The 22,415-nt window shown below is 47.0% G+C and overlaps 1 protein-coding gene across 1 annotated transcript; it reads right to left on the bottom strand.

Annotated features, from left to right (window-relative positions):
• Nucleotides 1-909: 909 nt before the first annotated feature.
• Nucleotides 910-2,073, bottom strand: LOC123090265 (putative glycine-rich cell wall structural protein 1). Its single transcript, XM_044511655.1, has one exon. It carries the CDS (start codon nt 2,066-2,068, stop codon nt 1,181-1,183), a length of 888 nt encoding a protein of 295 aa, XP_044367590.1. The 5' UTR covers nt 2,069-2,073; the 3' UTR covers nt 910-1,180.
• Between the last annotated feature and the right edge of the window lie 20,342 nt (nt 2,074-22,415).

The following is a 22,415-nucleotide window of genomic DNA, read 5'->3' as shown; positions in this document are numbered from 1 at the left end:
CGCCACCACTTTTCATGTCAAAATCTTTATTTTCTGCAGAACACTTGCTTGCCAAATAAGTTTTCATAGGGGTCTCTCTCCCTGCGGGTGCACACTAGTGGTGCCTCGCCTAAAATTCCCATCATTGTTGCTTTGTTGTTTTGTGGTTTTCTTTCCTGAAGGGGGTAGTTTCATAGATAACTTGTAGTACCCTCTATTATTATTATTATTTCTTCTCGAAAATAGCACGTCTTTTGTGGGTAGTAGTTCGTCTAAAAAACATGGATCACTTGCACATCCATCTTACCTGGAACTGCATGCGTCACGACCCGTTTAAAATTGCATGTAACACGCATATGCAACTGCATCCTATGACTAACCGTAGTGGTGGTGTCTTAACTGGTATCATGCACTCGGGAATAGCAAACACGTCGATGTGGCAAAGAATTAAAGAAGAGAGAGGGATTAGAGTAACATAGGTAGATTTCATATCATATTAAATGCTATGCTACTTTGTGTCATGCATGACAATAAATATGATCATTTATGATACTATTCAATGATACTACTATGCATTATAAAGATAGTATCATACACTAGTATCATGCACATGATACTAGTATATGATACTATCATACACTAGTATCATGCACATGATACTAGTATATGATACTTCCGCTATGAGTAGCCTACACACAATTTGCTCGACCTTCTATCTTGATGGCTAAGATTGGAAATATTTTGTTAATACGGATTCTGAAATGATCTTGCCAATTTAACACCGAGGGGATATTTTAAATAAAAAGCAAGGTCGAAGATTGCATAGCTCTAAAAACTGCAGAGTTGCATACTCTTGTGGGTATGGACAAGATATACATACCTTTTTTTTACAAGAAACCCACATGAACATGTAAAACGTGTAAAAAGACATTGGAAACAAAACAAAGGAATGAAGTGATTTTCAGATAGAAATTGCTACAAAGGTGGTACTCCATCACATTAATTATGTCCATTGGCACAAGCCAGTCGCGACGACAGTATGAGCTTAGCTAATCTCAGAAGTGCTATTTATTTCTCTAGTGACGCCCAGGACCATCCCTTTCGTGCATATCACGTCTCCTTCGACGCAAAATACTAATAAAATGATGAAAAATTAAATGTATGTTGAGTTCCCGCTCTAGCTTGCTCAACAAAGAGTAATTTAGTTGTACCCGCCACCCCCCGATCCGGATCCACTGCCTCCACCGCTACCGGTTCCTCCATTAGTGCTACCACCATTGCCGCCACCCATGCCGCCACCCATTCCGGTGGCATAACCTGTGCCATTTGAGCCAGTACTACCGGTTTGTCCCGCGCCAGACCCGGCGCCAGACCCGACGCCAACGCTTGGACCTTCGGCGCCGCCTCCAGCTGCGCCACCACCATTGCCGCTTCCTCCTCCATTCGCAAAGCCCCCAGAAGTGTCATTGTTGCCGGCCTGTCCTGCACCAGCACCGGCACCACCTCCATTCCCATTGTTACCGCCACCACCACCGTTACCACTACCGCCAGCATTAGAGTAGCTGGTACCATCACCACCAGTAGCAGGAGCAGGCGCCTTTGATATGCCACTCTCACCATATCCCTTGCCAAGGCCAGAGCCAGCTCCGGATCCGGTAGACCCATCTGCACCTCCACCTCCACCTCCACCCCCACCCTTACCATCAGCATTAGCATATCCATTGCCACTAGGGGCTGACGCGGAGCCACTCGCACTGCTGCCGGTGCCGTATCCGGATCCGAAGCCAGACCCGTATCCACCATTTGATCCTCCGCCACCCCCAGCTCCTCCTCCTCCACCAGCTCCCCTGGCGAAGTTCCACTTGTTACCCCAATCCCCACCGCTTTCACTATATCCTGAGCCCCCACCTGATCCAGACCCTCCACCCCATCCACTCCCACCAGACCCACCGCCACCGCCTCCACCTCCCCCGCCACCTCCACCACCTGAAGCACTGGAGGAGCTAGCGAGCATCCTTGCAGCATCAGCAAACCCAATGCTCACAAGGACAACAAAGCCAAGAGCTACAAGCTTGGTGCTAGTAGCCATTGTGAGTGAGCTCGGTCGAGTGAGAAGAGTTGGGTGCTGAGCAGAGATGGGTGGGTAGATATATATAGTGCTGGGGCTGGTACATGGGTGTGATATCTTACGGCGATCGAGCGCTCCTGGTTGTGTATTCAGTGGGTTATTCGATGAGAAGTTTTCTATAACCAGAGTGGTAGTATACTGTTGACTGTGTATATCGATCTAGCTAGCCGCAGACAGCATGTACACCAGTCAGTAATTTATTGATGCAGATCAACTGGCATGGAAGCGAAGGCCTAGTTGATTAGCAAGAGATTCCCATCGCCTGACATGGACAGATTAATTATATCTCTTTGATGCCCTAACATGAAAGAACGCGTAAGTGATTTGGTTAATGAATGCCCGAGATCATCTTACTCTTACATCGATCGTGTATCACCGGTGCGAATGCGCTAGCTACTACTCCCTCCGTTCGGAATTAGTTGTCACAGAAATGGATGTATCTAGATGTATTTTAGTTCTAAATACATTCATTTCCGAGACAAGTAATTCCGAAAGGAGGGAGTACTATTACTTTCTCTGGTTCTTTTAGTCCGCATATAAATTTTGTTCAAAGTTAAGGTATCTTTACTTCATTGTATATATATATATTTGGTATTGTAGATATTGATATTTTTTAAGATAAATTTAATTTGACAAAAATCTATACACGGAGTAAAAAGACTCGAGTACATGCTAGCCCTTCGAATCTTCGTCGGTGCAATTCGGAAGCATGATCGAGCTAGCCAGCTTAGCTGCTAGCGCCGTTTCATCCTTCACAGCTATATCTACTGTCTGCTCGCCGAGTTAAGATAATTAATGGTTGGGGCGCCACCATGTGACACCGCTTAAAAGGAATTTGTGCGCACGTTTTAAAAAAACCATATGGTCCTCAACTCTATCTAAAAAACATCTCAAAAAATATCTTACCTTCATCTAAAAAAGAAATAAGAAAGAAAAATATTATCACGTAGCCTATCGACGACCGCTACTTTGCATAACTCTTCATTTTATTTTAAAAATGTGAGGTTCTAACTACCATCTAAAAATATATTTCAAGAAAACTCCTTAACTCCATCTAAAAAATTATTGTGAAAGCTTTCTCACTGCGGCGAACCAACTTGCGCCATGTGGCGTAACTGGTTGGCCGTCAATCTCGTGATGTTTAGACTAGTCACAATGGATAGTAACTTAGACTAGTAACATCCATATGTTACTAGTCTATGTTATTATTCCCTCCGTCCGATTTTACTAGGTCTAAAGACAACTTTTCTTAGACGAAGATATATAGTGATTTGCGCACATTAATTCTTCCATTTCACTCCCAATGCACTCTCTCACATGCATGCAGCCAATGAAAAAACACGTATGAAGTGTATTAATTTCCCAGCCATGACACCAACAACAATGACTTTCAATGCAACCAATAAAATGATTGCATGCATGCATCTTTCCAAAACGAGGCCTTATAATATGCTTGTGATGCTGAGAGGTCTAATAAACCCTGACGGAGAGAGTACTTCTATAGTGGAGAGTAACATATATGTGGTGTCATGCAACATTTTATTTATTAGGTGCATCTTGTCTTGGTATGTGTGATATTACAGTAACTAGTTATGTCACCACATGCCTCTCTTTTCTCATTAATTACTCGTCACATCATCTGTTTTGTTTAAAGATATGTGACGTTATCATCTATGTATTCTCACTGTGGGTAGTACTACCTCCTTTTCGATTTATAGGGCTCAATTCAAAAATATCACCAACCAAGGTAGTGGTGGAATAATTTTTGTGGTTTGTAAAAGCTCTCAATTAATGCGCTTGTGTTTTTTAAAGAATTGTGTTTACCAATGCATTAATTGTAATGCATGCATGCATGAAGTATATGCATTGGTCAAGTTTTTCATAATCCTTGCATGCAATGAATTAATGCACCTTAAAATCTAACCATGTGATGAGGAACAATCAAATTAAGACTTATAAAATGAAAAACCGAAATTTTTGACACAAGCCCTATGAACCGGAAGGAGGGAGTAGTTTCAATGGGTTTAGAGGGTGCTTGGATAAGTTTTAGTCCCATGACTAAAAGTAGTGAGACTAAAACTTGCTAGCCTCAACCATGCTTGGATCCAAATACTAAAGAGACTAAAATCAAGTTATTGAGCATTTATTATCCTCCAAACCCTCCAATTCAGAATTCGCATGTGTTAAAGGAGAGGAATTAAATGAGAAGAGAGAGGGCTAATACATATTTTAGTAAGTTTCCTATGACTAAAAAATTTTAGGCTCAAGACTAGTCCTAGCCTCTCTTTAGTCAAGGGTGCTTGAAACTTTAGCCTCTAAAAAAGACTATTTTTAGTCAGACTAATAATAGTCCCTTGGATCCAAGCATCCTCTTAATCTTCTGGTAAACGACGTACGAGGCAGTGTGTGTGGACTTGGATTAATTGGAGTAGCTACTTGCAGCGTCGTGCATTGCGGAAACACCGCGGCGGCGACCTAGGGTTTAACGCGTCCCCGGTGTCCACAACTTTGACCGAGCAACGCAGACAGGTTATAGTCTTGTGATAGTAATGGCGATGCAAACAACGAGAGACGTCGATCGATGAAAATTACACAGTCCAAGCTGACCTGGCAGGCTAGGCTCCGGACTCCAGTTCGCGCACTCGATTCTCCAGCTGCACCCCGAAACGATCGTCGGCCGGAATGAGAAGAGTGAGGTGACAGATCCTATAACTAGCTAGCCAGGCATGTTAGTTCACGGGATTACATCTTAATTTTGTGGTTTTATTACAATTAAGAGTAGAGTATAGTACTCGGTTTTCTTTATAAAAAGGAGATAGGCCAGAGCATCATTACGACGTACGCAAACATGTATTTATATATTTATTATTAATGTTTAAGTATCAATCTTCAGTTTTGAAGTAATAAATAGAGTTGTGCCCAGGGGCGCCGTTGAGTGAGCTGAGCTGCGCTCCTCTCCTCTCTCCGCCCGCGCTGCTGGCCACTCCGGCTGCGGCAGCCACCAACCCTCCTCCCCTCTCCTTTACTCCTGCCCCGCCCTAGGCGGCTATGCCGCCCTGCTCCCCTGCGCGGGCTCCGGCCTCGCCCGCCGCGAGCATTGAATGGAGCACGCCCGAAAAGGAGGAGATCCAGGGCGGATCCAGCGGTCCGTCGGAGGTGCCGGAGACTCCTTCGTCGCCGTCGCTGCGGGATCCCCGGACTCCGAGCTGTCCCCCGCATGGATCGAGCGCGGGGGCTAAGGATGCGCGCCTCGGACCGGCAAGTGTTGGCGTGGCTCCCCCTACTGAGCGCCTCCGCCTTAAGTCCATTGTGGTAATTGCAAATCCCTTGCCATCTTCCACCACCGACGCCATTGAAGAAGGATGGGAGATCCATCAATCGCGCAAGAACCGTCGCGCCAGCAGAGATCCATTAAGTGTTAGGCAGAAATCCAGGAGCTAGCTACCTCGCCACGGCCGCAGGCCTAGCTCCTCGGCGGGCAGAGACACCTTTTTAAGCAGGTTCAAAGGCCTCTGCTCCCGCTGCCTGAGCCCGCACCACCGTAGAGTCGATTTTAGGGATCCGCTACGCTGCATAATCTGCAAACGCCAAGGCCATTTTGGTAGAGAGCGCCCCGAGAACCCACACAACAAGGGGAAGGGCTTGGCTGCTGGCCCGCTGTGCCCCGTCCGCCGGCCGGTCCGCGAGCGCCTAACCTTTCCGCCCGCGCTTGCGCCCCTGCATCACCAAGCCAAGGATTCGGGCGCCCTCATCAACCATGCTCGCCGCGCCCGCAACAGCCACAAGGTCATCGCCTCCTCGCCGACAATGGAGCACCAAGTCTTTCTGCTGAACCAACACGCTGTTGTGGTCACGGCAGTGGGCACCAAGATGCACGCGGCAAGCCCGCTGTCCCTCGGCCGCGCCTTAGAGCGGGAGCTCAAGATCCCCCCCCCCACCTGCTTCGCGTCACCAACCACGACCCCGAGGACTTCTTCGTCTACTTCACCATGCCGACGCACAAGGACCTGGCGGTGCGGCACGGCTCGCTGTCGGTGGACGGCGTGCCATTCCTGCTCGAACCCTGGCAGGAGGATGCCCACGCCATTCACCTCAAGTGGATGCTGCACGTGCGTGTTGTCATCGAGAAGCTCCCCATGCAGCTCTGGACGATGGAGGGGGCAGTGGAGGCCATTAGCGACAAGGTGATCGTCGACTGCCTCGACAGCCGGACTCACGAGCGCGTCGACACCAAGCTGTTCGCGTGTTGAGTCTGGTGCTGGGACACGGCGCACATCCCCACGAAGCGCACGATCTGGAAGCAGGCCCGGGGCACGGGCCGCGTCGACAAGATGGTGGGCTACTCCCCCCGAGCCGCGCTGTGGCGCCACCGCCGGAGCTCCTTCAGTACGACCTGCTTCTTCACCTCGACCGCGTGGAGGACTGGACGCCACTCTCGCCATGATCATCCCGCTCGCTGCAGAGCGGCATCCCCTTCGACGACGACGAGCCCGACGAGCTCCCCTACCCAAGAATCTAGCCGGGCGTCTGGGCCGAGCGCGTCGAGGATGGCAGACTGGCGCTCGCCCCGACTCCAACCATGCGTCCGTAGCCTCGTGTTGCCTCCACGGGCTGTCGGGGCATGTCGACTGCGGAAGGCCGGCGCAACAATGATGGAGATGACCAGGGGTACCAGAGGAGGAGCTGGAAGGATGATACGTCTCCAACGTATCTATAATTTTTCATTGTTCCATGCTATTATATTACCCCTTTTGGATGTTTATGGGCTTTATTTTACACATATATATCATTTTTGGGACTAACCTACTAACTGAAGGCCCAGCCCGTATTGCTGTTTTTTTGCCTATTTCAGTATTTCGAAGAAAAGGAATATCAAACGGAGTCCAATCGGAACCAAACCTTCGTGAGCGTGATTTTTGGAACGAACGTGATCCGGAGAACTTGTAGTGCAAGTCAAGAAGCTTGCGAGGCGGCCAGGAGACAGGAGGGCGCGCCCACCCCCTCTTGGCACGCCCCCTATCTCCTAGGCCCCACAGGCGGCGACCGACGTACTTCTTCCTCCTATATATACCTACGTACCCCGAAAACATCCAGGGAGCCAACGAAACACAATTTCCACCACCGTAACCTTCTGTATCCGCGAGATCCCATCTTGGAGCCTTCGCCGGCGCTCCGCCGGAGGGGGAATCGACCACGAAGGGCTTCTACATCAACACCATAGCCCCTCCGATGAGTTGTGAGTAGTTTACCATAGACCTTCGGGTCCATATTATTAGCTAGATGGCTTCTTCTCTCTTTTTGGATCTCAATACAATGTTCTCCCCCTCTCTTGTGAAGATCTATTTGATGTAAACTCTTTTTGCGGTGTGTTTGTCGAGATTCGATGAATTGTGGGTTTATGATCAAGTTTATCTATGAGAAATATTTGAATCTCCTCTGAATTCTTTTATGTATGATTGAGTTATCTTTGCAAGTCTCTTCGAATTATCAGTTTGGTTTGGCCTACTAGATTGATCTTTCTTGCCATGGGAGAAGTGCTTAGCTTTGGATTCAATCTTGCGGTGTCCTTTCCGAGTGACAGCAGGGGCAGCAAGGCACGTATTGTATTGTTGCCATCGAGGATAAAAAGATGGGGTTTATACCATATTGCATGAGTTTATCCCTCTACATCATGTCATCTTTCTTAATGCGTTACTCTGTTCTTATGAACTTAATACTCTAGATGCAGGCAGGAGTCGGTCGATGTGTGGAGTAATAGTAGTAGATGCAGGCAGGAGTCGGTCTACTTGCCGCGGACGTGATGCCTATATACATGATCATACCTAGATAACCTCATAATTATTCGCTTTTTTATCAATTGCTCGACAGTAATTTGTTCACCCGCCGTAATACTTATGCTATCTTGAGAGAAGCCTCTAGTGAAACCTATGGCCCCCGGGTCTATCTTTTATCATATAAGATTTCAATCTACTTTTGTTTGCATCTTTAATTTTTGCATCTATATTATAAAATACCAAAAATATATTTATCTTATCATATTATCTCTATCAGATCTCACTTTCGCAAGTGGCCGTGAAGGGATTGACAACCCCTTTATTGCGTTGGTTGCGAGTTCTTTGTTTGTTTGTGTAGGTGCGTGGGACTTTTGAGGAGCCTCCTACTGGATTGATACCTTGGTTCTCAAAAACTGAGGGAAATACTTACGCTACTATTGCTGCATCACCCTTTCCTCTTCAAGGAAAACCAACACAAGCTCAAGACATAGAAAAGGACACGCTCCTTGGCAGGGGGCGTGCCAGCGATCGCGGATCGACCCCAGCTCCGGCTCCACCCACGGAAAGGCCGCGCACCCGCACCCCTGCATCGCGCCACCGCCAAGGAGCATCGAGGGGTAGGCACATGTGCACCGACAAGCGGCTAGCGCTCGAGCCCATCAAGAGGAAGGAGGCCGCGGCTGCGCAACCTCGCCATTCCAAGACTAGGGGCAAGGAGACGCCCTGGAGCAAGCATGGTGGGGCGGCCGTGGAAGAATCGTCAGACGGCACCTCCCTACTCGTCCCGCCACGCAGGCTCGCCTAGGAGCTGGGCCATGAAGCTGCGCCGACTGGGGGGTCAGCGATGATGGCTGACCCGGTCGAAGAGTTCTTCCAGGGGGCAAAGAAGTGCCTCCCTCCCTTGCCCCGCCCAGACGCCATGGTCTCAAAGATCGATGAGGTGATTGTCGCCAAGTTGGACAAGCTGGTCTGCTTCAACGACGAGGACGACGGAGGCACCGGCGAATCCCTTGACTTGGGACCGGCCCTGTCCCTGGCTCATCATACTCCACAGGCGGTGGACACGCATGCTCTGCAGCTGGGCGAGGTTACGCAGAGGGTCACAGAGATGCAGCTCCAGGGAGAAGGAGAAGATGGTGCGCAGCTGCCCCTCTCCACCAAGCCAGGGCCAGCGCTTGTCGGGAAGCCACCAGCAAGGAACAAGACCCCGCTCAAGACCAGGCCGACCGCCAAGCCGGTCAGACAGAGTGCCCGACAGGCTGCGAACCCCTCCCCGATGCTAGTCTCACAGCATGGAACGCTGAGGCTGGTGCAGGGGCCTGGCGTTCTGGGCCCAAAGGAGAAGATGACGACACGGGCGGCAGAGGCCCTCATTCGATGTTTCGATGAACCCCTCTCAGACGACGACATTGCAGCCATCGCAAAGCTCACTAGCCTTGATGCCCGTGTGCTCAAGGCGATCGCTGGCCTGCCAGGCATGCAAGGAGATGCCTCTGAGCCTCGTTCCCCATGTTAGACACTTGTAGTCTTGTGTTCGGCCTTCGACGACCAGCAGTGAGCTGGGTAGAGTTAGGTTTAGTTTCCTTCATGTCGTCCTGTACCAGTAGTCAGGCTAGATGGGTAGCTGCTCGGCAGCGGGGTCTTGGGCCTATTGGTGGCCGCCGGCAGCCCCAGGTTATGTGGATGGTGTACCCGTGTTTCCCTTTGATTTCAGCAATAGTTTGTCATTGGCATTTCATCGCACATCATCATGATTGGCTGCACTTTAGCCAAAGCCACCCCTTGGTTACCCATGAATGACACCAACATACCGACTATGAGTTGGAACGTGAGGGGACTAAACTCACCTGCAAGACGCGCTGTCATCTGTGACACTGCAAGTGCACACAAACTAGCCATACTTTACCTTCAAGAAACAAAGATCGACTGCTGGTCCACCTGCTTAGCTAGGGAAGTAGGAGGCACCTGGCTTGACCAGCGCATTATGCTTCCAGCCATTGGAACGAGAGGAGGGGAGGCCATCTTTTGGAACTCTAGCCTGGTGACCGTGCAGTCTCACTCGATAGGGCGTTTCTCCATCACGGCAAAAGTTTTGGTAGGAGGGACAGACAAGGAGGACTGGCTAACTACTGTCTATGGGCCTTCGGACGACGAGCAGAAAGACGACTTCCTCGCAGAACTAGCTAGGGTTGCACCACCAACAGGCCAGGCATGGCTCATAAATGGCGACTTCAACATCATATACGAGGCTAGAGACAAGAGTAATAGCAACATCAACCGTAGGCTCATGGGAAAATTTAGAGCGACGATCAATGCCGGTGGCCTACGTGAAATCAAATGCAAAAAACCGCCATTTCACCTGGAGCAATGAGCATCGAAACCCTACGTTAGTTAGCATTGACAAGTTCTTCTGCACCATTGCTTGGGAAGGGATTTTCCCATCATACTTGCTGCATGCCGCATCCATGTCCTGTTCAGACCACTGCCCCCTCCTTCTTGCAGCAGCTGCACCACCGCACCGCCCGGCCACATTCAAATTCAAATCATTTTGGCCTCGGTTCTCGCGCTTCCAGGAGACAGTGCAAAACGCCTGGAACCGCCCGACCCCATCTAGCTGTGCTTTTGCAAGGCTGAAGGAGAAAATGGGAATGGTTGCAAAGGACCTCAGAATATGGAGCAAAACACAATTTGGAGGGGCTAGGATTCAGATGCACATTGCAATGGAAGTAGTTCTATGCCTAGACATTGCCCAAGAAACTAGAGCACTCTCGGATGCGGAATTCTATCTTCGGAAACTGCTCAAGCTCAAGATCCTAAGGCTTGTGGCCATTGACCGCGCTAGAGAGTGCCAGGCTTCAAGGATTACCTGGCTACAAGCTGGAGACGCGCCCTCGGCTTTCTTCCAAGCGAAGATCAATGCTAGAAGAAGGAAAGCATTCATCCACACTCTCCTAGGGCCAGACGAGGTCGTCACCTTGCAGGAGGACAAGGAAGCAATGATCCATGATCATTTTTCCTCCCTACTGGGCACGGCAGCGCACCGCGATAGCACCATCAATTGACAGGCTCTTGATATGGCTAGGCTTCAGGGTGGGGGCCTCGACAACCCTTTCACAGAGGAGGAAGTGTGGCGTGCAATCAAGGCCTCGCCGGCTGACCGGGCGCCAGGCCCTGATGGCTTCTCCGGCACTTTCTTCAGGTTTTGCTGGTAAACTATCAAAGGCGACATCATGGCGGCATTCAACCAGTTTTACAACCTAGTGGGCAGCAATTTTGGAGCACTAAACAGGGTGGTGGTTGCTTTGCTGCCAAAGAAAGATGGGGCAGCCACAATTAGCGACTACAGACCGATTAGCCTCATCCACTCCATCACAAAGCTGATCTCCAGAGTGCTTTCCCTTAGAATAGCTTCTGTCATCCATAAAGTCATCTCCCCAGCACAATCAGCCTTCCTTTGATCGAAATGCATCCACGATAGTTTCTTATACGTCCAAAACTGCATCAAGGCCTTACATCGCTGGAGAACTCCAGCTCTACTTCTCAAGTTGGACATAGCAAAGGATTTTGATAACGTGTCCTGGGAATACATCCTAGAACTGCTGCAGCAGAGAGGTTTTAACACATGTTGGAGAGACTAGATAACGCTGCTGCTCTCCACTTCCTCGTCACCCTTCCTACTAAACAACACCCCCGGCAAGAGGATTCAGCACCGTCGAGGCCTACGGCAGGGTGACCCACAGTCGCCCTTCCTTTTCATCCTCGCAATTGACACACTGCACCACTGTCGGTGTCAAAACCGGCGGATCTCGGGTAGGGGATCCTGAATTGTGCGTCTAAGGCTAATGGTAACAGGAGGCGGGAGATACAATGTTTACCCAGGTTCGGGCCCTCTCGATGGAGGTAATACCCTACTTCCTGCTTGATTGATCTTGATGATATGAGTATTACAAGAGTTGATCTACCACGAGATCGTAGAGGCTAAACCCTAGAAGCTAGCCTATGGTTATGATTGTTGGTGTCCTACGGACTAAACCCTCCGGTTTATATAGACACCGGAGGGGGCTAGGGTTACACAACGTCGGTTACAGAGAAAGGAATCTTCACATCCAAATCACCAGGCTTGCCTTCCACGCAAAGGAGAGTCCCATCCGGACACGGGACGAAGTCTTCTATCTTGTATCTTCATAGCCCATCAGTCCGGCATACGCATATAGTTTGGCTGTCCGAGGACCCCCTAATCCAGGACTCCCTCAACCACATTCTTCAGGCAGCAGCAGAACAACACACCATCGCGCCGCTGCCAGGTAGAGAGTTGAAGCTTAGAATTAGCCTGTACGCTGACATCGCTGTCATCTTCACCAACCCAAGTAGGTAGGAGATCGATGCACTGATGAAAATTCTTCATGACTCTGGCGAAGCAACAGGGCTGCACATCAACCCCTCAAAGTCTGTGACATTACCCATTCGATGCAAGAACATAGACCTCGCGGACGCGCTACAGAATTTTGGAGGGACCCAGGGGCATGTCCCATCCACTTACCTAGGGTTGCCACTCACCCTCTCCAGGCTTAGATTAGCAAACTTGTAGTTCATCATAGATAGGATCAAAGCCCAACTTGCGGGTTGGAAAGGAAAGCTGCTACCCATAGCCAGCAGGCGGATCTTTGTTAGATGCGTCCTGAGCGCTATGCCAACCTTTGCTATGACTGTCCTTCGAGTGCCCAAGAAACTGTTAAAGGAGATCGACAAATGCCCTCGTAGGTTCCTCGGGAAACAAGATGAGGAGATCACAGGGGGTAGCTGCAAGGTAAATTGGTTTGCGGTGTGCACTCCCACATCAAATGGTGGTCTGGGGATCCTTGACCTCGAGCGGTTCAGCCGTGCCCTTAGACTACGGTGGCTTTGTATCTCCTGGACAGACCCGGAGTGGCCATGGGTTGGCACGGAGCCACCATGCAATGCTAGTGACAAGGCCCTTTTTGCAGCAGCGACCAAGATCACCATTGGAGACGGTGCAACAACTCTCTTTTGGCACTCCTCCTGGATCGGCGAAAACACTCTAGCTAACTCCTACCCCCTCCTCTACAAGCATTCTAGGCGAAAGAACCGGACGGTAGGGGAAGCGCTTAGAGGAGAAGCATGGATAAAAGACCTACAACATGGAGACGTCCAGTCACTGCTATCGAAATTCATCCGGCTGCACCGCCTGCTTGCAACGGCTGCCACAAAGCTTGTGGAGGGACACAGAGACCGGATCAGATGGGTTTTTGAGGGTAAGGGCTAGTACCGACGTGATCAGCCTACGTCGTGCAGTTCCATGGCAGAATGCAGGTGGAATGGCATCAACTTATCTGGGAAGCAAAGGTTCCAGGGTGTATTAAGATCTTTGCTTAGCTCCTCCTGCAAAACCGCCTCTAGACGTGTGATAGGCTTCAGCGGCGCGGCTGGCCCAGCAACTATTTCTGCCCGTTGTGCATCCGAAACTTGGAGATGGCGCACCACCTGATATGGAGCTGCCCCCTCGTGTGGTTTGGGAAAGGGTGTGAGCAAGAAGAGGGTGTCAGCAGCTACACCCAAGGCACCATGTGCAAGAAGAAGAAGACAACATTGTCACATTCCAACGGATGATGGCAGCAACCCAGATGGCACAAAGAGCGGCCAATAATGCAACAATGCTTCTGATATGCTGGGAGATTTGGAAAGAAAGAAACCAGTGCATGTTCAGAGGAAAGGCACCGGCGATGGAAGATATCACAAAGGCCATCGTGGACTCCATCGAGCTATGACGTCAAGCGGGTATAGTTCATCTAGAGAGTCCCTTTTGGGATCCACCGTGAGAAATTGTAGCTCATGTATTGCTAGGAGAGATGTGGTTGTAATCAACAGACTGGTCCTAGGACCCTCACTCCACCTTTGTATTTTTCCCACTGCTTTCTGCTTATGAAATGAAATGCCAGCAGCATGCTGGATCTTTCAAAAAAAAGAACTAAAAAAACAAGCCACAACGGGTAAGAGTAGGAATATCTGCCTCCACACATATAATACTATTAAACTGTCATCCAAACCGATTGTACATATCCTATGCTACCGTGTCCCACCAATTACATCTCCATAAGCTCCCGCACTTTCACATGAGTAAGGAGGACTTATAGATCATCATGTAGCTCGAAAGATTAACCATAGAAAAATTGTGAATCTTTGTTCTTTTAAGCACACTATCATTTCAACAGTTCCATAAAACCCAAAGAAAGACACATACTTCCACAAAGATCTGTGGCTTAGTTTTAAATTCAACCCGTCCCAATCAATTGCCTGATATATTTGATATACTACTACATGGAGGTAGTATATATGACACATGTATCGTATGCCAAAAAGAGTAGTAAACGGGCAAGCAAGAAACAAATGATAAATTGTTTCGTCCTGGTTACAGAAGCAAAATTTGCTGCCACATGCGCTTTGCCACATCGTCCTCGCAAGAATAACATCCCTATGCATAAACTACATGAAAATTTTAACCTTCGGTGGTACTTTTATTTTCCATATGTTCTTTGGAATGAAAAATGAGCCCAATGATTTAACCAAGAACACTCCAGATGATGTCAACCTCCAATGGAACGTGTCTGGCTTATTAGTTAAGTTGGTATCCATCAACCTATGAAAAATGCAGCCAAACTGCCGATTTATGCTTCGATCACAAGTGGATATTTAAGGGAGACGTCCCAAATATTGTGCTCACATGAGCATCCTTACATGCACAATATTGCTAAAGAGACGGGTATTGTAATGCTAAAGACGCTTCCCCAAGTTAGATATCCTCCTAAAAACATGTGGTTCGACCATCTCCAATGTTAAATCTACCTTTATTAAAAGGGTGAGTCACTTGGTTGCGTTGTAACTTGAGCTAAAGTCTTAGAGTGTAGATACTTGTAACAAAATAACTAGATCCACACTCCATCATCCTCCAAAGTTAGCCTGTAAAGCCATTTACTCAGCAAACACTTATTCTTAATATCAAGATCCTCATTGCCTACTCCCCCCTTAGTCCTTAGGCCGACACAAGATATCAGACCTCACAAGGTGATACTTGGCTTTATTTTCATCACTTTACCAGAAAAAACAAGAGTGATAAAATCAAGTCTTTTCCGCACCCCTATTAAAACTTTAGAGAATGAGAGATTAAGTGTAGGCACACTTGTATGCATCGAATTCATGAGGACCGGTCTTCTACCATATGACATCAGTTTGCTTTTCCAACAACTAAGCTTCTTTTCAAAATGGTTTCTATACGTTTCCACTTTGTATTTGTTAACTTACTATGATGAATTGGTATCTTGAGATAACTACACGGGAGATTACCAATCTCACAAACGAAAACGCTTGTAGTTGTTCTCTTCTTCCTTGCCGCATCCAAAGAAAAAGGAGTTCACTCTTATAAAAATTGATTTTCAGTCCAGGCAATTGCTCAAAAAGATAAAACACTAATTTCATATTTATCGCCTTCTCCGTATCATGCTCCATGCATATGATCATGTCATCGGCATATTGTAGAAAGAAAACTCCACCATCAACTAGATGTGGGATCAAACCACCTACATGTCCGTCCACTTTGTCGCAGACTTCTCTGAATCTGAAAATAGTGCCCAACATCATCATTCACCTTGAACCCCATGCTACCTCCCCGAAAAAAAGTCTCAACTTATTTCCTCCGAGCAGGATTAAAAAATTTCATGTGCAATTTCTATTGCTGGAAAGGCCACTTAACTTTATTGTAAACCTTCTTAAAATCCACTTTAAAGACAACTTCGTCGAGTATCTTTGAATGAATCTCATGCATAGATTCATGCACACAACGACCACCCTCTAAAGGATATGACACCCAATCTTAACAGCAGTTCGTATAAGACGAAACACACTATGATTTACCTTTTTAGCCGATTTGTACCCACTCTGGTAAAAATCTTGAATCTAACATTAAGCAAGTAAATGAGCCAGAATTTCTAAATTCTCACTGTATATTCCTTCTTAGGAAGCAGGGTAATCGTCCCCAAATCGAGCTTAAACAATTGAAGCTCAATGTTAAACCTTGAAGCATGGGTAAAGGATGCCCATTGATCGTTCCCCAACACCTCCTATAGAGTTTCATAGAGAATCTGTTGGGTCCAAGTGCCTTCTTATTCTTCGTCTGCACTATTGATATGTCTCCAACGTATCTATAATTTATGAAGTATTCATGCTAATATATTATCATTCTTTGATGTTTTACAATCATTTTATAGCAACTTTATATCATTTTTGGGGACTAACCTACTGACCCAGTGCCTAGTGCCAGTTGCTGTTTTTTGCTTGTTTTCGCAGGAAATCAATATCAAATAGAGTCCAAATGCAGCAAAACTTTTTGGAGATTTTTTTGGACCAGAAGACATCCAGTGGGCCAGAGAAGCACCTAGGGGTGCTCCGAGGGGGGCACAACCCACCAGGGCACATCTGGGGGCCCAGGCGCGCCCAGGTGGGTTGTGCCCACCTCGGTGGCCTCCCGTACCCCTTTTCGCCCTATAAATTATCAAATATTCCAAAACCCTCGGGGTAACCCTAGATCAAAAGTTCCGCTGCCGCAAGCCTCTGTAGCCACGAAAAACCAATCTAGACCCCGTTTCGGAATGAGCAGGAAGTAGTTCACCCTCGGGGCTGAGGGTTTGTACCAGTAGCTATGTATTTAATCTCTCTCTCTCTCTCTCTCTCTCTCTCTCTCTCTCTCGTGTTCTTGAGATGTCATGATCTTGATGTATCGCGGGCTTTGTCAATATAGTTGGATCATATGGTGTTTTCCCCTGTCTATCTTGTTGTGAATTGAGTTTTCCCTTTGAGATTTTGTTTTATCGGATTGAATACTTTTATTGATTTGAGAATACTTGATATATGTCTTGCATATGAATACCCGTGGTGACAATGGGCTATTATTTTGATTCACTTGATGTGGGTTTTGGCACTCAACTCGCGGATTCCCGAGGTGACATTGGGGTAATCTACGCATAGGGGTTGATGCACGTTCTTGTGTTTGTTTCTCCGGTAGAAATCCTGGGGCACTCTGAGGTTCTTTGTGTTGGATTGAGTATTATGAATCTAAAATTATTTGTTGTTATTTTAGTACGAACTCTTGGATAGATCGATCGGAAAGAATAGCTTTGAGGTGGTTTTGTACCCTACAAATGATTTCTTCTTATGTTCTCCACTAGATAGGAACTTTGGAGTGATTCTTCATCAAACGTTGAGGGATGGTTATATGATCCAATTACATTAGAATTGTTGAGAGATTGCACTCTCAAAAGTACGGACCCTAGGCCTCATTTTCAAGCATTGCAATACCATTTGTGCTTTGTTTTATCAATTGCTACCTTGCTGATTTTTATTGTTCCTATTACAAAAATCAATATCTACTATCCATATTACACTTGTATCACCATCTCTTCGCCGAACTAGTGCACATATACATTTTTTTGTTGTATTTGGTGTGTTGGGGACACAAGAGACTTTTTATTATTTGGTTGCAGGGTTGTTTGAGAGAGACCACCTTCATCCTACGCCTCTCACGGATTGATAAACCTTAGGTCATCCACTTGAGCGAAAATTGCTACTGCCCTACAAAACTATGCGCTTGGAGGCCCAACACGTGTCTACAAGAATAAAGTTGCATAGTAGACATCAAGCTCTTTTCTGGCGCCGTTGCCGGGGAGGTTAGGTAAGCGGCACTCACATCCCATCAACGAAGCTCTTTTCTGGCGCCGTTGCCGGGGAGGTGAGTGCTTGAAGGTATATCTTTAGATATTGCAATTGAATCTTTTAGTTTCTTATTTTATCACTAGTTTGGCTTATAAAAGAAAACTACAAAAAAATGGAATCGAGGTTGCATCATATTATTCATCTTTATAATGTATTTCATTAAAATGATGGAAAGGAAATTGTGCTCAATTGGTAGAAGAAGAATTCAATAGAATGTTTGGCATAAATGATTGCAATGTTGTTAGTATGAATTCTTTGAATATCCATTATGCTAATGATATGCAAAGCCATAAGCTTGGGGATGCTATGTTTGATGAAGATGATTTTTTTAGTCCCCCAAGATTTGATGTGCAAATTTGTTATAATGATTGCATGCCTCCTATTTATGATGATTATAATGATGAAAGTGGATTTGAAGAGGTCATGACTTTATTTAATGATGAATCCACTATTTTGGAAGAGGTTTCAATTGACTATGATAAAAAAGTTGCTATCTATGATGATTATGGTGACGACATGTATGCTATAAAGAATAATGATAACCATGAAAGTTGTCATCGTGATTTTAATTTTCACTCTCATGATAGTTATTTTGTTGAGTTTGATCCCACTACTATTAATGAGAAGAAATTTGCTTATGTGGAGAGTAATAAGTTTTCTATGCTTTTGTGTCATGAAAGGAATGCTTTCTGTGATGGTTATATTGTTGAATTTCTTCATGATGCTACTGAAAATTATTATGAGGGAGGAACTTGTGCTTGTAGGAATTGCAATAATATCAAGTTTCCTCTCTATGTGTTGAAAGTTTTGAAGTTATGCTTGTTTTGCCTTCCATGCTAGTTGATTCTTGTTCCCATAAATTGTTTTATCAAAAAATCCCTATGCACAGGAAGAGGGTAGACTTAAATGTGCTTGCCATGTGATTCATGACGCTCTTTTTATGTTTCAATTCTTATCTTTTATGTGAGCGTCATTGAAATCGTCATGCCTAGCTAAAAGGCATTAAAGAAAAGCGTTTATTGGGAGACAACCCAACACTTTTACCTACTGTTTTTGTGTGTTCACATGATTAAGCTACTATAGTAATCATGTTTTATTGTTTTTGTTTCAGTAAAGTGCCAAGTAAAGTCTTTGGGATTGCGTGGATGATAGTTGACTTAAATCTGTGCAAAAACAAAAACTTTTACGCTCAGTCCAGGAATTTTTAAAATTAACTGGAATGTGATTTTGATCTGAATTTTTTATAGGTGATAATATGCGGTTCTATCCTTGGTGGGACCTTTGATTTCTCTCGAAGTTATGATCCGCCAAGCTATACTCAAAATTAAACATGGTGCTCAACACATGTTTTGTTTTGTGGAGTTCAAGCATGTTGTAACGCCCCGGATACAACTTTTCATATTCGTAACTCCAACTCTTGCCTTTTCTGGAGATGCAATATGATATTTCCTTCATGGTTGGTTTTTTTGTTTTGCATTTTGTTCATGTCAGGCATTTCATCTCATAGCATCATGCGCATTGCATCGGCATTGTTTTCTTAAAACTTGCATTCGCTCGTAGTTGCCGTTCCTCGCTTCTCTCTGTTGCATTTGTTGACCGTTTCGAGACCAACCATATTTTTGTTTCCCTCTTGTCAAACCACCTAACCTCTCTACAACCACCGACCCCCTCTTCCGTGCATCCGAAAACTTCCCCGAACCCGACCCGGGCTTTCGTTACCGATGGGTTCAGATCATCCCCAAACATCTATAAAACATCTCCGTTTTCTTTATTGAACTCCCTAGCCTATTTATTCTCGTCCGTCGGTTTTCGATCGGAAGGTCCAAACTCTCCCCCTTCCCAATATATAGTCCACCCACATGCCTATTTGGACAAACCCTAGACCAACTCCCTAAAATTCCTCCTAGCCGCCGCCACCCATGTCCATTCTCTCCTCCTTACTCGGGATCTCACCCGCCTACCCATCCACCAGCCGCCACTCTCTCCATCGGGATCCCCTCCCGATCCAAAATTCCATAGCCTCCTCTCGTTTTCCCCAGCGAGCCAACCACCACAACCCCGCCTGACCAACCCCTCGAGCCCCTCGGCCTCGTGCCACCCGCAGGCCAGGTCGCCTCCCCTGCTCATACCCAAACTCCTTCCGAGACCAGCTCCTGCCGTCCGCCGTGCCGCCGACACCCAGCTCGCCCCTAGCAGAGCTTCTCCTCTTCCCGACGCTCTCCAGCTCCAGGTCGCCCCTGTTCCATTCTCCTTTATTCCTTACTCTGTCCTCATCTCTCTCTCGGTTCTCTCTCTCAAGGGACCAACCATGGCGCCCCGTGAAGCTCCCCTCTGCAGCCAAATCGTCGAATGCCGCCTTCGGCGACGAATCCGACCTCCTCCCGTTCCCCTGCTTCGGATCTGGTGCTCCACACCCCCTTGCTTGCGCCTACGAACTCCTGCTCGTCGCCATGGCCGCGACAAGTTCAAGCTCCGCCGCCCGTTGCTGTTCATCGAGCCGTCTAGCGCTCCAAGTGCCGGGAACCGGCTCCTCATCGTCAAGACTTCTCGGATCCGTCCGTTCTGCCGCCCAAGACCTCGTCGGAGTTCCCTCAACTCGTCCGCACCAAGTCCCGCTTCTGCCTGGCCCTGCTCCTGTGCGAGGAGGACGACCAACACCAAGTCCCGCGCTCGTGTTGACCACGTCAACCAGCGGCTCGTCCCTCACCGCTCGCCCGCGTCATTGACCCGTCGCCCTGCTGCCTGGGCCTCTCCAGCCGCAGCACTCCAAGGCCCAGCCGGGGCCTGCCAGCTCCTCCACCGAACCGGGCTGAAGCCCATGGGTGAGCAGCCCCTCCGCTCCATTGTGGCCCAGCCAGTTTCGGCCTAGTGTAGTATTTTTTCAGATCTGCGATTTTAGCTTTATCCAGTGTATTACAGATTTGTAGAAAACCCTTCATACTTCATGCATTTAATAACTAAATAACCATGCATCATATGTAAAAACTTTAAACATATCAAATGCTTAGAATTTTGTGTAGATTAATAATATGCCACTTTCATCCATGTTTAAAATGTTTAAAATGTTGTTTGTTTAAATTTGCTCAAATGCCATGTTAAAATGATTTATTTCATAAGTAAATAACCGTAGCTCGGTTTTAAATAAACTTTATATGTAAATGGGCTAGAAAAATGCATAGATTAACATGGTGCACTTTGTTTTACTGCTTAACAACATTAAAATATGGTTTAGGGCAGAACAGTACCAAATTCGAAATATGCATGTGGGGATTTTCCGGAATTGTTGTTTGTTGTTCCGGCCTCATTTAAGCTTGCCTAGATAGGTAGCTTAATTATGTTTCACCTCTTGCCATGTTTAACAACATTTAATATTATTTGGTAGCTTAAACGAGATTAAACTAAATATGTCAATGTGGTGTTTTGTCAATATGCAACTCGTTGCATATTGAGCTCCACTTAACTTGTAGTATTGTTTGTTGCACTTTGCCATGCCATGCCTCATTAAACCGGACATGCATTATACTGGGTTGTGCATCGTGCCATGTTTATGTGATGGTTGTTTACCATGTTATTTGTTTCTTTCCGGTGTTGCTTCTTAGTTCCGGTAATGTTGCGATTGTGAGGATTCGTTCGACTACTCCCGTTCGTCTTCTTCATGGACTCCTTCCTAGCGGGATTTCAGGCAAGATGACCGTCACCTTGGATCTCACTACTATCATTGCTATGCTAGTTGCTTCGTTCTATCGCTATGCTGCGCTACCTATCTCTTGCTTATCATACCTCCCAAATTGCCATGTCATCCTCTAACCTTTTCACCCTTCCTAGCAAATCGTTGCTTGGCTATGTTACCGCTTTGCTCAGCCCCTCTTATAGCGTTGTTAGTTGCAAGTGAAGTTGAAGATTGCTCCATGATGGACAGGATGATGTTGGGATATCACAATATCTCTTATTTAATTAATGCATCTATATACTTGGTAAAGGGTGGAAGGCTCGGCCTTATGCCCGGTGTTTTGTTCCACTCTTGCCGCCCCTAGTTTCCATCATACCGGTGTTATGTTCCTTGATTTTGCGTTCCTTACACGGTTGGGTGATTTATGGGACCCCCTTGACAGTTCGCTTTGAATAAAACTCCTCCATCAAGGCCCAACCTTGGTTTTACCATTTGACTCACCTAGCCCTTTTTCCCTTGGGTTTCCGGAGTCCGAGGGTCATCTTTATTTACCCCCCCCCCCCGGGCCAGTGCTCCTCCGAGTGTTGGTCCAAACTAGAGCACCGTGCGGGACCGTCCCTTGGCAACTTGGGTTACGTTGGTACCTGTACGCTTCGCTTATCCGGTGTGCCCTGAGAATGAGATATGTGCAGCTCCTATCGGGATTTGTCGGCACATCGGGCGGCTTTGCTGGTCTTGTTTTACCATTGTCGAAATGTCTTGTAAACCGGGATTCCGAGACTGATCGGGTCTTCCTGGGAGAAGGAATATCCTTCGTTGACCATGAGAGCTTGTGATGGGCTAAGTTGGGACACCCCTGCAGGCTATAAACTTTCGAAAGCCGTGCCCGCGGTTATGTGGCAGATGGGAATTTGTTAATGTCCGGTTGTAGAGAACTTGACACTTGACTTAATTAAAATGCATCAACCGCATGTGTAGCCGTGATGGTCTCTTTTTGGCGGAGTCCGGGAAGTGAACACGGTTTTGGGTTATGTTTGACGTAAGTAGGAGTTCAGGATCACCTCTTGATCATTGCTAGCTTCAC

Source organism: Triticum aestivum, chromosome 1B (genome assembly GCF_018294505.1).
Source record: "Triticum aestivum cultivar Chinese Spring chromosome 1B, IWGSC CS RefSeq v2.1, whole genome shotgun sequence".
Lineage (NCBI taxonomy): Eukaryota > Viridiplantae > Streptophyta > Magnoliopsida > Poales > Poaceae > Triticum > Triticum aestivum.
The sequence above is the reverse complement of the archived record's forward strand: the minus strand, read 5'-3'. Positions and strand labels throughout refer to the sequence as shown.

Excerpts from the sequence above, each read along its gene's own strand:
- LOC123090265 (XM_044511655.1), bottom strand. The coding sequence starts at position 2,068 with ATGGCTACTAGCACCAAGCTTGTAGCTCTTGGCTTTGTTGTCCTTGTG.